Genomic DNA, 14,776 nt, shown 5'->3' with positions numbered 1-14,776 from the left:
CTTGTGGGCTCATTAAAAATATCTTAAAAATTTCCAGCAATAAAAATATCCTATAACAGGCCGCCGCATCCTACGTTTCCCCTTATACGACCGCCAATCTGATCAAAATCACACACATAACACAATTTATCAACGGTCAGGATTCATCTGTTATGAATCCAATCATCACTGGCTAGTAACATTATCTCTCTTTTTACAGAAAATATCTCATCACCTTATCCATTCCCAATTCCTTCTGACTTCTTCTTCTCTATTATAAAATATCCTTAAATTTTAATAATTTGTTATCTGTTTCCTTTTTTTTTACAGAAACGATGATGTTACAATCAATGGCTCTCAATTCCTTATCTTCTACTTCTCTCGTTGGAGTTAATAATGAGCTTCATTCTTCAAGATTTCAAGTAAATTCGTCGACAATTCGTTGTTGTTCAAGAAGTCATGCTTACATACCAAAGCTCGAGCCTTTTAGCAGAACCAAGTTTGATAGAGTTGTTAAAGATCCCCCTTTGATTGAAAAATCCGAAAATGAACTTGCCGGTATGTCCCAGATCTTCTTTATTTCTTCATCCTTACGTTTCCTTTGTTTCTTTATAAGGGAGTATTATTTTCTTGGATTTATCATCAGACACCAATTCAAGATTTGAAGTTCATGGGTCTTGATTATTCATGAACCTTTAAAACGAGAAAAAAAATGTCCTTGTGTCAGTAAAAACAGGAACTATAATTGGGGTTAAATACAATAATTACGTAGCTAGTGTAAATTTCACAAGTTCGGTTCAGGGAGGGTGGAGTATATGCTGAAGATAGTGAGGCTGTTTCCCCTATGTTTAAGAAATTGTTAAAGATGATTAATTAATTAAATTTCGGATTTATTCTAGTTTCTGTAGTTGTTAAACGACTTTAATTTATGTACATATTGGTATTCCCACCAAAAACTGGGATGGAGTAATTATCTACTAATTGAGCTTGCTTTTTTTGTTGTCTAAGTATTAAGCTTTATCTGCTTGTGTTGAATTACTAATGGATTCTGTGTATGGTTATGTGTAGATTATTGTTCTGTTCTAGAAGGTGATGATTCTTATAGCTGCTGGCAAGCCTATTTTGAACTCAAAGATCTTGAAGTAAGTTCTTTATCAGCACGTTCTTCAAATAAAAATTATGTAGCATTCTTATTTGGCCGTGACGTGCTACTGTATTATTATGTGTTGTTAGATAATAGGGTTTTCCAGTTTCAGACCTCACTTGCGAGATTACACTGAATATGTTGTTGTAGATAAATTAATTAACCTTTGGACGTTGTTAGTACATAAAACTTAAAACTCGAGGTTCAAAATTTCGTTGGAACTATGAGGTAAAAGTTGATGAAAAAGAGCTAACAAAAATGTGTTTTCATTGTGTGTGTGTATGACAACCACATATAGTAAGCTAACAATTCCATCTGAATTGTATACTTAAGTTAGAAATGTTCATAAAAACAATAACACTAGGTGATTTCGTCTTGTTTACCGAAATCTGGGTTAACATAGTTACTTGACAGCTGCGCTTGAGGAATTACAAATTGAAGAAAAAGTTCATCAAGCCAATTATTTGTTGATTTTTTGTAAATCCAGTTTAAGTGATCTATTGTCCAAATATTGTAATGATCTTAAGCTATGTTATGCGTAGCACCTTCCTACTGTGTTATTGAAAGGGATTTTGATTTTCTTTTCTTTCCAGAAAGAAGCACCTAAGGAGGAGGTAGAGAGGCTAATACTTCAAGCAGGGGGAGTGAAAACTCTCATTGGCTGCTTACATGGAGTTTCAGACATGCACAAAGCCAAGAAGGAAAGCAAAGAATCAGCCAAACCTGTCAATCTTGATGCACAACGGGCAAGAGGACCGTGTCCTATACCAGATGGATTGCCAAAGTCGAGAGAAGAGCTCGAGGAAGAGGAGAAAGCTAGAATGCCAGATTCACCCTATACTAAACTGCTCAGAGCCAAAGGTACACACCCTGTTTGGTACTGACTACACTTGACTACTGGTATGGAGCTTCATAAAAAGCACTCTCTTTTGGAGCTTCAGATAATAAGGTCAAACAATGGAATTAAATAGTATTTTCTTGGCCAATGTGGTAAAAATTATCTGGTGATGTAATATTAAGTCTGTGGGGATGTTATCACGTATTTTTGTTAGTGTTAGCATAAAATAGTGTGCTTTATCGGTAGGTTATAGGAGTTGCCATTTGTTCTGAATGTAAATATGGTTTGTTTTTGAAAATTATAATAGCAGTGAAGTTTCTAAATACCCTTATGCTCTTTTCTAGATGGTGTTAAACTGATGCCCCTTCCTTTCAGTTTCCTTGAAGTATATACACAAAATACCTCACGTTAAAAGAGCTTGGTGCACGAAGCATCTTGCATATTCACATAGAGTTTGGTAAAGTAAAGTATCTCACTCGGAGAGATATGATGTATATGCAATTATGTAAGTATCAGTGGTGACTGACTTCCTCCAAATCCCTATTTTTCTGGTAAATCAGTTGCAATTAAGGCCATAATTTTTTTGAATAGCATAAGCCTTGTCTTTATGTTTACTTTGATTACTTTCCAAACGTGAATTACATCCACTTTCCACTGTAACTTGCATCAGCCTCTGCCTAACTATGTTTGAATCAATAGATTATCTTTTTTCTACCTGAACTGATATTATTCGATTAGTAGTCTGCGTCATTTTAACTGTGAATTTAAGAATAAACAAGAGCAAGACACTTAGAACCTTAATAATGGAAAAATCAACCAATTATTTACTAGCTTAAAGAAAATAAAACATGTTTATGAAATAATGTCCGTCTGTTTTAGACGGTAAATGAACTTGTGTAACTGGTGATTTTCCATTCTAATAGGTAAAAGATGGATCAAGAATTAACTCTGTTCACTCAAATTTTTAATTCTAAGAAACTCAACAAACCGCTAAAATTTGTTTTAAGTTTATTTTGACCCTCCAAATTCTATGGTTCTCAAAATTCATGACAGCTTATCAACCATTAAATTTCCTTCCTTTGCCTACATATATAATGCCCCCCATTTTGCTTTGAAAAATATATTGCAATAAGCAGCCTTGGGCCTTACCCACAGGTGGACTTACAAACATGGTGGCCTTGGGTTGCTTTCTCTTTTTCCTTGTATCTTTCTGTTCTTTTTCTCCATCCTATTTTGCATTATCTGATATCGAAGCTGCTTCTATTGCCCGTCGCCAACTTTTAAGTAACAATGGCCAGCTTTCAAATACATACGAGTCTGAAATGACCATTAACATGAAATTCGAAAATGCCAGGTTGAAGAAAGCTTATGTTGCTCTTCAGGCATGGAAGAAATCTATTTACTCTGATCCAACAAACTTCACAGCTAATTGGGAGGGTAGCAATGTATGTGCCTATAACGGTGTCTTTTGTGACAATGCTCTTGATGATCCCAACATCTCTGTTGTTGCTGGGATTGATCTTAACCACGCAGACATAGCTGGACATCTCCCTGTGGAGCTTGGCCTCTTGGCTGATGTGAGTCTCATCCACATTAATTCTAACAGATTTTGTGGAATCATTCCCAAGAGCATTACAAATCTTACCCTTTTGGATGAGATTGATTTCAGCAACAATCGTTTCGTGGGGCCATTCCCTGATGTTGTGCTTGAGTTGCCTAAACTCAACTATCTTGATCTTAGGTTCAACGACTTTGAAGGTCAAGTACCTTCCTCCCTATTTGAGAAGAATCTTGATGCAATATTGATCAACAATAACCGATTCCATTCCACCATCCCTGAAAGCTTGGGCAATTCCAATGCTTCCGTGGTGGTATTGGCAAATAACAAGTTCTATGGTTGCATCCCGAGCAGTATAGGTAAAATGGGCAACTCATTAGATGAGCTTGTATTCAGAAACAACGAGCTCTCTGGTTGTTTGCCTGAAGAGATTACTAAGCTCACGAGCCTAACACTGCTCGATATTAGTGGAAATAAGTTTGTTGGATCGTTGCCTCAGGATTTGAAATCGATGCAGAAAGTTGAAATCTTTGACATTGCATCGAACAAGTTGATGGGAAATGTTCCAAAGAACCTTTGCACGTTGCCTAGTTTGAAGAATTTCACATTCTCAAAGAACTACTTTGAGAGCATGGATGAAACATGTAGGCCATCAGAGTCGAAGCAAGTTAAGATAGATGGTAATGAGAACTGTTTGAGAGGAAGATCAGAGCAGAGGACGGAGAAAGAGTGTTTCCCAGTAGTGAGCAAGCCTGTTGATTGCAGTAAAGGTCATTGCGGAGTTTCAAGGGAAGGGCAGAGTCCAAAAGATCCACCTAAAACCGTGACTCCTTCAAAACCATCAACACCAACCACTCCAAAACCAAAGCCATCTCCACCACCACCAGTGGCCTCACCTCCTCCACCACCAAAAACCTTGCCTCCACCACCACCAAAAACCTCGCCTCCACCTCCTGTCCACTCACCACCACCACCGGTAGCATCACCTCCCCCTCCCGTCCACTCACCACCACCACCAGTAGCATCACCTCCACCTCCTGTCCACTCACCACCACCACCGGTAGCATCACCTCCACCTCCAGTCCACTCACCACCACCACCGGTAGCATCACCTCCACCTCCAGTCCACTCACCACCACCACCAGTCCATTCACCACCACCACCAGTCCACTCACCACCACCGCCAGTCCACTCACCTCCACCACCAGTTCACTCACCTCCACCTGCTCCGGTATTCTCTCCTCCACCGCCAGTCCACTCTCCACCACCACCACCAGCTCCGGTAATGTCTCCACCTCCACCCACTTTTGAGGATGTCGCTCTTCCCCCAACATTGGGCTCGCTATACGCCTCACCACCACCACCAATTTTCCAAGGTTATTAAGAGGATCGCCATTCTGATTTCAATGGCACAAAAACTACATAACAAATGTGTACCAATCAATCTGTAAACACACATATCAATTGAAAAAAAAACATTTACATTATCAATTGTACACTGAAAAATTGGAAATTTGCTATTAGATGGTGCTGATCATTCTACAGTTTCAACATATTTCAGTATTTAAATCCTATCAATTATCTTCATTGAAAATAAGGCTGAAAGTCTGCATCACATTTCATTTGTTGGTTACAAACTTGCGCTAAAAACATTGTAGGACCGCATTATCCTTTCTATATTGTGTAGTTTAAAAATAACCACACCATCTTATACGTTCAAATTTCGGCTAAAACAAATCGATATAAATTACTAATTTCGATGATGTAGTTTTGATTAATAAAATTATCTCGTATTTGTTGTTGATATGAATGATTAAATTTGTGAATTTTAGTGCAAGAACTACCAGAAAATCACGGATATCAATTTTTAAAAAAATTAATTTTGTCAAAACAAAAAGTACCAGACAGTGGTAACCTAATTTTTGTGAGCCCAAATACAACGCCGGGTCGGGTCAGCAGTGCAGTGTAATAGTATTATACGACGTCGCTTCAGAAGCACGTTTGAACTTTCACAACTAGATCGCGAACATTATCAATTTGGTTATTCGGTGAAAATCAATAGCTACATCGACGCTACGATTTTCTCAGATGGTGGACGACACGACGAAGCCTCCGACTGGAGCGATTGTTGAAAAGCAAGAAGAAGCTCAGCCACCTCCGGTACCAGAAGTCGCTGGCGGTGGTGGAGGATGGGGAGGATGGGGATTTTCTGCGTTTTCTTATATCTCGGACATTCAGAAAGCTGCTACCACCGCTGCCGAAGAGATCTCCCGCAATGTACTCGTCTTTCCTAGCATTTCTTAACTTCAATTTTCTCCTTTTATTTTTGCATTTATAATGTAGATTGTAGCTGTTTTTTCTTATCTCGTTGATCTTGCTAATTAGATTTCTTTACTTTGTTTTAATAGTCGTTTTAAATGTAAGAAACCTTTTTGATCTTGTTTGCTGTATTTCTTTTGGGTACTAATGAGATGTGATGATTGTTAGGCGCAACTTCACCAGTTATGTGAATGAACTATGAGTAATTTCACCTTCATTTTTTTCTTCAAATTTGTGGAAAAAACAGTTTCTACTGGCTCTACCATCCGATCTAGAAATTAGACAATTAGTGTGTTTTGGACTCCCCTTTCAGTAATTGCTACATATCACAATTTTTGCAATGTCTCTACTGAAAGATGCCTAAGATTGCTGTATGATATCAGTGATAGTTGAGAATTCGGAGTATTTTGTATTGAGGCTGCAGTTGGATAGAATCCCCTAGGGGAGCATGTGTAGTTCTACATTATTGCTACAAGTTACTGTGATATGTTTCTGCAATGGTCGTCAGCAACACTACAGTTGAAATTTGGTCTGTTTGTACTTGGAAAGTGTCATAGTGATGCAGAAACCCAAAGGAAATCTTCTATATTTGGATACTGGTAAGCATGTAGCTAATTTGTTGTACTATTTTCTCTGATGCACACCTGTGGCTGGTTTGCCTGTTTATTTAAGCAAGGTGAATTAGTGATACGATCCCTTCAAATTTACGTAATGGAAGGGATTTAATTATGTATTGGTGCTCAAGAGTAGTATCGTAACTTGATGTAATCCAAACACCAAGTCCTATCTCTAGATTGCATGCCATTTGAATTTAGTTATTTCTTTTCCTTTCACCTTCCGTTTTTATTGGACTAGCCTACACGTTGTTAATTGAGCGTTAGAACTTAAAATAAGTTGAGGCCCTCAGATTAATAAACTCTTGGTTCACAATTCTTGGTACTTTTTCTTTGTTTTTATGGCAGGATTGCACACTTAAACATACACCTTGAATGTCTCCATGCATTATATTTATATGCCTTTTCACTTTTGCAGGCCGTTGAAGCTGCTAAATCAGCTGCAAAGAGCCTTGCAGATGTGCAAAATTCTCTGGAAGACACCGAATCCTTGAAAGAGGATGAACGAGAAGTATTGGTTGAAGAGGAGAGTGAAGATGAGAATGATAAAAAACGTAAGGCTGCTCTTGAAAAATTAGAGAAAGCTAGTGAAGACTCATTGCTTGGCCAGGCAAGTGCTACCAAACTAGTTTGCTGCTTACTTGACTCAATAGGGGATCCAATTTTTATATTTTAGAAGTTCTTCTTGAGCATTGATATCCCTTCCACAATCGACCCCCATTTTTTGCTAATTTGTACAAAAGTATCTTAAGGTTAGAAGTAGATATGCCATAATTGTTTGGTATGGTCATGTTTTTCACCTTCCAAAATGTGCAGGGTTTGAGAGTTATTGACCATTCTGTCGAGAATTTCGCTTCAGGAGCTTGGCAAGCATTAGGAAATGCATTCAAAGGAAGTTCTGATTTAGTCCACAAGTATGTCTTCTTGTGTATGATTGCGACGTGATAGTCGAATAAAACTAAACTTTACTTGATCAAAAGAAAAAAAAACTGATCGCAACACGAATGTTATTTTTCTTACTCCCGTTCTCTGGAACCTTCACCTCACAGGGGTGTCTGCGCAGCTACTTCATAGCATGTTTTTTGATTTACTTTAAGCAGTTGCTCATCTTGTGTTTGAAAAGAATTGCTGTATTTAATGGAGCTGATTGTTGGGGGACAAAATGGGAGTTTGTTTTTGTTGACTTTTATAGTTCGTTTTGCTTAGTTTATTGTGGCAATTTATAAAATTTTATGATTTTGACACATGAATTGGTGTATATTTCCTCCGGCAAATTAGGTGAAAAAATGACCTGGAATAAAAGAAATTTTATGTTTGCATATCTCTGGACTAGAGAAGTAGTCACAAACTACAACTGTCTGGAAACATGAAAATAAGAACCTCCCCATTAACATGAGAACTTTGGGCTCCTGCAATGTTAGTTTTGGAGTCCTCGTAAGTACGAAAGGACAGTAGGACTGACTGATCTTCTTTTGTAAATTTGGACCCAACATAGAATTTTATGCTGACGAATCTACTGTTACCAATTTCTGTTATCTGCTTATTCCTTCATTGAGTAATGCCAAAGTTTTAATGTTATTTTGCCTTTTGTTTTCAGGCTTGAAAATTCGGCTGCAAGTATTGCTGAATCAGTTCAGCATGGTGGCTTACCTGCCACAACTGGTTCTGTTGCACCATCCATACTAGAGGTTTGCATACGATTTAATTTCATTCTTTTTGGGCAGGTGGAGTGTGTTTTAGCCGCTATTTTTATTGTGCACAATTTCTTGCAGACTGGGAAAGCTTTTACTGCTAAAGGAATGCATGTGCTTGAGCTACTTGGAAAAGAAACTATGGATCTTCTGATCTCAGAAACTGGTATTAGAGTTGACCCAGGCTCCAAAGAAGGGGGAGGAGAAACAGATGAAGATCAGTTTTATGAAGAAGTTACATTTGATAGATGCTTTTATATTTATGGAGGTCCCGAGCAATTGGAGGTCAGTTCCTACTCATATTGATCTTTGTACTTGGTTGAGTTTGTTCTGGAAATTCAGTGTCTTATCATGTGAATTACACGCAGGAGTTGGAGGCATTGTCCAACCATTATGCTTTGTTGTTCAATAGAAGAAAAGCGAAGATTCCATCTGATCAAAGGTCTTCATATGATGGAAAACTTAAAGAGGTTCAACAGATTTTTGACTTGAGTTCTGAAGCATATGAAAGTGGTAAAGAGTCGGGAAAAGGAAAGGAAGTTGAAACTGGCATTGCAGACAGCACAGATGAGGTGAAGAATTTGCACGATTCTAGTGTGGACAAGGCTGCAGAATTGGCAGCAGGGTAAATATTGAACTTTTATATGCTTTACCTTTTAGTTGATTTTCTTCTACTTTAATATGTTCTTGAGAAATATATGGGAACAAAAGAAAATGCGATTGAGATATTGACAGTTCATGAATCCAAGCACTAAAGGGCCTGTTTGGATGGACTTGTAAAAATTAACTGATAAGTCAAAAGTCACAATTACATGGTACCCTACTTTTGACGTATTTTTTAAAAAAAATTTGGCCTAAAAGTGGATTCTTAAAAACACTTTATAACCTTTCCAAACACCTCCAAAACTAAAAAACTACTTAAAAGTCAAAAGCACCTAAAAGTAAGTTTATCCAAACGGGCACTAAATTCTTGTGCTTAGTAGAGTGATTATCTTTGAGTTTGTGTCTAGTTGGTAAAAACTGGGATACTGGTGTTAAGTTCTGGATTTCTTTGAATTGCAGATTTACAAATGTTTTGGTTGGACTAGCTCCTAATGACATGGTTCAAAGGACTGCTCGAAGACTGGATACTCTTCATTCAGAGGGTGTTCATGTATGTAAATTTTTAGTTAGTCTGCAACCTTTTTTTTAATCAAAGAAACTAGCAGCTTTTTCTTGGGGTAATGAATTAACTTGACTTCTCACTGATTGTTCTTATGTACATAGAGACTTTCAGAGTTGTGTTGTTTTGCTGCGACTCAACTTGTAATGCTTGGGAAATCAATCATTTCAACTGCAAATAAAGTTGGGGACCAAGATGCAAATGTGGAAATTCTGAAAATGGAATGGCCGGAGGATTCAATTGAAAGAGCTAAGGTAATCCGATCAAAGGCATGTTCAATGACTCGATGTGTTGAAGCAGTTTCTTCCAGCTTCATTACAGGTAGATCTTTGTCAAACATATACTTCTATGCCTTTATGACTTTTATATTGTTTCTTTATTCCCTTCCTAGTAATTTCATCTGTAGTTCATTGTTTCTGCATCTAATATTGATAGATGACCAACCCATGTATGATCTCTAGTTTTGTATATAAAAAAATTTGAAAAGATCATCAAACGAAGATCAGAAGCACATGGGTAGGAATTCGAGGATTATTTACAAATAAAGTAGTTTTTATGATTTACGGTACTTTTTGTTTTGCATTTGTGACTATACAGAGCTACTTAGTCAACTGGTAAAATCAAGTATGTTTTGCTGGTCTAGTTTCTTCTTTCCATAAGTTGTATAAAGTTTTATTGTAGTTAATTTAGTTTTCCAGGTGTCCTCGTAAATATTTTGGAATATAACTATGAGAACTGCTCTGTTTAGTGATTGTTAATTCAACTGATGATGGGGTTCTCTGCTCACGAATTCAAAATTACTGGTCTGATAATGTTGAAATGAGGTGATTGAATTTGTAGAAAGGTTTGCCTTCCTTGAGACTGTTTTGTCTACCCGTGGTATGGATAACACGTTAAGGAACAGTTCAGCTGATTTTTCCTATGGAACATGTTTCCTCATGATATATCTTGTTCTTGGTGTAAAAAGGTTGGGTTAAGTGGATGACGTCTATCTCTCTTGATTAGCTTCGTTATGCCTTTGCAGGGATATCGGAAGTGGCTGAAGCATATTTAGCAGCAGTGAAGAGTGTATCTGCTGATTCACATGAGGTTCCACAGAAATCAATCCAGGAGAAGGCCAATGCATATGCTGAGAATCTTCGTGCTGCTCATAGCACAGCCATGGGCAAAATTCAGGACGGCCTTCAATATTTACCCTATGTGGTCATCTCAACCTCAATGCCTGCTGCTTGAAGAATTTCTTAATGCAAAATTTCGCACTTAGTCCTCCTTTTAGCTTTCCTTTTGCTCTTGCCCCGCCCTCCTCTCTCTTTGGTGTAAATAACTGTATTTGGTTAGTTTTCCATATCCCTTTATCCCTTGAGACTAGTAAAATCTGGGAGTGCTGACTTGTGTGATAGACTGATATCTCTATTAACTCTTAGCTACACAGAGTATACTTTCCTTTCTGTTTTTATCTAAAGGAAAGAAATAAATTTTATTTTATTGAAGAATTCAAGTCTTAGCCTTTGATACATCAGACATGAACCTTCTTATTTTTGGCTCTCTTTTGTGAGACGCGTGGATCTATTGCTTTGGTAATAAGTAATTAGAAAAGTAACCTAAGCTACCCCGGATAATTCTTCATAATTAACGTTATGTTCTTAACAATGTTTACGAAGACCAATGTAAAAAAATCTGCCGTGCTAATTGTAGATTGTCTTCAAATATTTTCTTACTTAACTAACTAAATTTAAATACATTTTCGATCTGTCATATGACATAACATGAGGTTGTAAACACTTTTTGGGCGTGAGACTCTTAATAAAAAGTCAAAAAAAGTGTTAAAAATATTTCTAAACTTGATGAAAATTTAGGGTGTATTTTACATTTTTACTCTTGTTGCAAGATTGAGTGTATTTAAGTTCAGTTAGTCGAATAACGAAATGTTTTTAACACGATCAATCGTTCAGAGTTGAAACTAATAATTCACCCCTAAAGAAATGTTTTTAGCACAATCAATAATTCAGAATTGAAACTAAAAAACTCTTTAAATAGAAAAAAAATGAGCTTTTCATATTTCCAATAATAAAATTAAAATCAAATTTGCAATGCTAAAAAATCAAATGTCTCAAAGTTAAAAGAACTTGAAAAAATGTCAAATATGAAAATATGTCTATATTCAATGTATCCATTCAGTCCTGTTGCTATATATCATGTGACAAATTACACAACGTAATTCTCCTCTCACTTGTAACAAAAAAAAGAAAGAAGAAGGTGAATATCATGGAAAATATGGATGAATCCTTTTTTCAAGAAACAGAGCACAGGCCAAAACAGAGTACAATTGAGGCAGAAGACATACCCATAATTGATCTCTCTCCCATTCTAACCTCTGATTCTTCAGAAATAACAAATCTTGTTGCACAAATTGGTGATGCATGCAAGAAATGGGGTTTCTTTCAAGTAATCAACCATGGAGTTCCATCAACCTGTCGCCAAAAAATAGAGAGAGCATCAAAGGAATTCTTCTTGCTTCCTACTGAAGAGAAGAGGAAAGTGAGTAGAGATGAAGATAACCCTATGGGGTTTTATGATACAGAGCATACCAAGAATGTTAGGGATTGGAAAGAAGTTTTTGATTTTGTTGTGGAGAATCCAACTCTCTTGCCTGCTTCTCATGAACCCCATGATACGGAGCTCAGGGAACTGAAGAATCAATGGCCTGATTTCCCTAACAATTTCAGGTATTTATGAATCTAGTGCAAAACTTACTAGGATTAATTTTATTTTCTCCTCATCAATTTTTGTTCCAAACTTACTGGGTGTGCCCCCTTTTCAGTTTTTGAGGCATCATAGATTGTATCGTATCAATAGGTGCTTTTAGAATTGATTCTATGATCTAATGGAGTAGTTTGGAATTTACAGGGAGGCATGTGAAGAATATGGTCGAGGTATTGAGAAACTGTCCTACAAGTTGCTAGAATTGATTGCTCTAAGCTTAGGCCTGTCATCCAAAAGGCTCAACAGCTACTTTAAGGACCAAACAAGTTTTATGCGATTAAATTACTATCCGCTATGCCCAATTCATCATTTGGCTTTGGGAGTTGGGCGGCACAAGGATGCTGGTGCCCTGACTGTTCTTGCTCAAGATGATGTTGGAGGCCTCGAGGTGAAACGCAAGGCAGATGGAGAGTGGATACAAGTGAAACCAACTCCAGATGCTTATATTATCAACGTTGGTGACATAATTCAGGTATGACTACTGTCCCAATTCTTGATAGAAAAGCAAAATACTTCCAACTGAGCCAAAAAAATTTCACAGGTTTGGAGCAATGACAGATATGAAAGTGTGGAACATAGGGTGATAGCAAGCTCCAAGAAAGAGAGATTCTCCATTCCATTTTTTTTCAACCCGTCTCACTATGTAATGGTTGAGCCTCTGGAAGAGCTTACAAATGAAGAAAGTCCAGCAAAATACAGGGCTTACAACTGGGGAAAATTTCTCACTACAAGAAACCTTAGCAATTTCAAGAAACTTAATGTTGAGAACATTCAAATATATCATTTTAGAAATGGGTGACCTGTAATGACAAATGTAGTGTATGAGAAGTATTATTAAGGTGTTATTTTCAGCTGGAAGGAAATAAAGTGGTGGAGTTTTTTCTTGTAAATGATATGCTTGTGTTTCGATAATCTTACAAAGGCATTATTTAGAATTAAAAGTTTATGATCCGTAAATCAAACCAGTGAAAGATGGGGAAGTTTCTTGATGCCAAATTAATCTTTTAACTGCACTCTAAGGGCCGTGATTAATTACTTGGGAGTTGAAAGGGACTAGTAAGTAAGATATCAAGTTATAGGCTTCAGTCACCGTCAAAACTATAAAACCTCAATCAATTGTATGATGCTGAACACAGGCAAGGGCAATCCAGTTATTGATCTCTCAATATATTTAGTGAGAAAAACTGCAAGGAGTTAGCAAGTTTAGTAGCTGAGATGAAAAATGCATGCAACAAGTGGGGATTCTTCCAAAAGTGATTAATCATGTGCAGGAAAAAGATTGATTTGGCAACAAGAAAGTTAGCAGGTGAACTCAATAGGATATTGTGATTCTGAGCTCACCAAAAAAGTTCAGGGAATGGAAACAAGTCTTTGATTTTATTGTGGAAAATCCAACTATGATCACAATGCAACTGATGCCTGTAAGCACATTCACATTATTAATTGTTTTTTCTCCAGTTTTACTGTTTGGTTGTAGCTTAACTTTGATTGCATGTTAATATTGCTGTCATTTTCTTCTCCTCTCCTCTGTTTTTTCTATTCATAACATTGTATTTCAATTCTTTTTGTACTCTTTGTTATCGAAATGTAGCATTTCTTCCGCTCTGCTCTTCCATAGTTGCCCCATTTAATGATCATAACAAATTATCTTCACCTTGCTTGTCAGCTTATCTTCGCCTTGCTTCTCTGCTTCCAGATAAATTTATCTCTCAGTTTGTCGACTTTCAAACAATACCGACAATCTCTTTCATCCTTTAGATTGGCTTACAAACTTAGGTATGTTTTTACCCAAATTTTCTTCTCTTTCTCTCAGTTCGTCTTCCGCTTCTTCTGTTCCCTTTAAAGTGCTCTGAATTTGATGGCTTCTGACAGAAGATTAAATTTTCAATGAAATAAATTATTGTTGCGTTCATGAAGTAATTTTTGTGTAGTTGGGAAGGCATGACAACAACTCATGAGCAAGTTCATAACAGTTATCTTCTGTTGTCAACTTTATACCTGAACAAATGACTAATCGCTGCTTCATCAACTTTTCCGTCCCTTGTGAGTGTGGTACGTACCTCAAATTTTCTCTAAAGAAGATTGTTGTAACAGCCTGCAGGGTCAGAAGCGTGTTTAACATCAGCACCTTAGAGGGTTTGGTTCAAGTGCGGAAGCAAACTGTATATACATAGTGTAATGACCCTTATTGTCATTTTTAGTGTTTTATCTTCTGTACATCGTTTAGAGCGTTCCTACAGCGATTCTAAGTCATTTATGACTTGCTGGGACTGACAGATCGGTCACCTGGTCATTCGTTTTGTTATTGTGTGAGCTTTAGTATTTTTGAAGCTTATGAACCTTGAACGATCATTTTCGATCAAAAGTTCAAGAAGATGACATCAGAATCCAATTCTGACGATTCCATCAGTTCCGGAAGGGTCATTTTAGTCCAGTAGCATTGTCGACATGACTCCCAAAGTTTTCAGTGTGAGTTGGTGGGATTAGGCGTTTTAACTTTAAGTTTAAAGGCTAAGTTTGACTTTAGTCAACATTCTGAGTAAACGCGCTCGGATGAGAATTCCGTCAGCGCGGTTAGCTCCGGAATGTCGAGTTTGGTCTAGTTTGACCCTTCTTTCGGGTTTTGAGGTTTTTGATATTTTTCCGAGCCCTTTTGTGGTTTTTGACTTAAAATGGCCAATGGAAGTGGGACCCACATTTTATCGAGA

At 37.1% G+C, this 14,776-nt stretch overlaps 4 protein-coding genes across 4 annotated transcripts; all 4 read left to right on the top strand.

Moving 5' to 3' along the window:
* The first annotated feature begins 214 nt into the window (after positions 1–214).
* Positions 215–2,286, top strand: LOC107007811 (CCG-binding protein 1). The gene is made up of 3 exons (XM_015206606.1): positions 215–537; positions 1,048–1,121; positions 1,717–2,286. The coding sequence occupies exons 1-3, from the start codon at positions 315–317 to the stop codon at positions 2,005–2,007; spliced, it is 588 nt and encodes a 195-aa protein (XP_015062092.1). The 5' UTR covers positions 215–314; the 3' UTR covers positions 2,008–2,286.
* Positions 2,287–3,067: 781 nt separating this feature from the next.
* Positions 3,068–5,072, top strand: LOC107007810 (pollen-specific leucine-rich repeat extensin-like protein 3). Its single transcript, XM_015206605.2, has one exon. The coding sequence runs from the start codon at positions 3,131–3,133 to the stop codon at positions 4,901–4,903; it is 1,773 nt and encodes a 590-aa protein (XP_015062091.1). The 5' UTR covers positions 3,068–3,130; the 3' UTR covers positions 4,904–5,072.
* A 363-nt stretch (positions 5,073–5,435) lies between these two features.
* LOC107008191 lies at positions 5,436–10,800 on the top strand. The gene is made up of 9 exons (XM_015207118.2): positions 5,436–5,796; positions 6,871–7,062; positions 7,269–7,366; positions 8,050–8,140; positions 8,225–8,428; positions 8,512–8,768; positions 9,206–9,296; positions 9,410–9,626; positions 10,330–10,800. Exons 1-9 carry the CDS (start codon positions 5,608–5,610, stop codon positions 10,536–10,538), a joined length of 1,548 nt encoding a protein of 515 aa, XP_015062604.1. The 5' UTR covers positions 5,436–5,607; the 3' UTR covers positions 10,539–10,800.
* Positions 10,801–11,516: 716 nt separating this feature from the next.
* Positions 11,517–12,980, top strand: LOC107017356 (protein DMR6-LIKE OXYGENASE 2-like). The gene is made up of 3 exons (XM_015217633.2): positions 11,517–12,031; positions 12,213–12,540; positions 12,610–12,980. Exons 1-3 carry the CDS (start codon positions 11,571–11,573, stop codon positions 12,865–12,867), a joined length of 1,047 nt encoding a protein of 348 aa, XP_015073119.1. The 5' UTR covers positions 11,517–11,570; the 3' UTR covers positions 12,868–12,980.
* The last annotated feature ends 1,796 nt before the right edge of the window (positions 12,981–14,776 follow it).

The sequence above is a fragment of the Solanum pennellii genome, chromosome 1 (assembly GCF_001406875.1).
Source record: "Solanum pennellii chromosome 1, SPENNV200".
NCBI classification, from domain to species: domain Eukaryota; kingdom Viridiplantae; phylum Streptophyta; class Magnoliopsida; order Solanales; family Solanaceae; genus Solanum; species Solanum pennellii.
This window is presented reverse-complemented; position numbering and strand designations above follow the sequence as displayed.

Coding starts and splice junctions, on each gene's coding strand:
- LOC107007811 (XM_015206606.1), top strand. CDS start 315: ATGATGTTACAATCAATGGCTCTCAATTCCTTATCTTCTACTTCTCTC. Junction 538..1,047: donor ATCCGAAAATGAACTTGCCG/GTATGTCCCAGA, acceptor GGTTATGTGTAG/ATTATTGTTCTGTTCTAGAA. Junction 1,122..1,716: donor TTGAACTCAAAGATCTTGAA/GTAAGTTCTTTA, acceptor TTTTCTTTCCAG/AAAGAAGCACCTAAGGAGGA.
- LOC107007810 (XM_015206605.2), top strand. CDS start 3,131: ATGGTGGCCTTGGGTTGCTTTCTCTTTTTCCTTGTATCTTTCTGTTCT.
- LOC107008191 (XM_015207118.2), top strand. CDS start 5,608: ATGGTGGACGACACGACGAAGCCTCCGACTGGAGCGATTGTTGAAAAG. Junction 8,141..8,224: donor TTGCACCATCCATACTAGAG/GTTTGCATACGA, acceptor AATTTCTTGCAG/ACTGGGAAAGCTTTTACTGC. Junction 9,627..10,329: donor TTCTTCCAGCTTCATTACAG/GTAGATCTTTGT, acceptor ATGCCTTTGCAG/GGATATCGGAAGTGGCTGAA.
- LOC107017356 (XM_015217633.2), top strand. CDS start 11,571: ATGGAAAATATGGATGAATCCTTTTTTCAAGAAACAGAGCACAGGCCA. Junction 12,032..12,212: donor GATTTCCCTAACAATTTCAG/GTATTTATGAAT, acceptor TGGAATTTACAG/GGAGGCATGTGAAGAATATG. Junction 12,541..12,609: donor ACGTTGGTGACATAATTCAG/GTATGACTACTG, acceptor AAAATTTCACAG/GTTTGGAGCAATGACAGATA.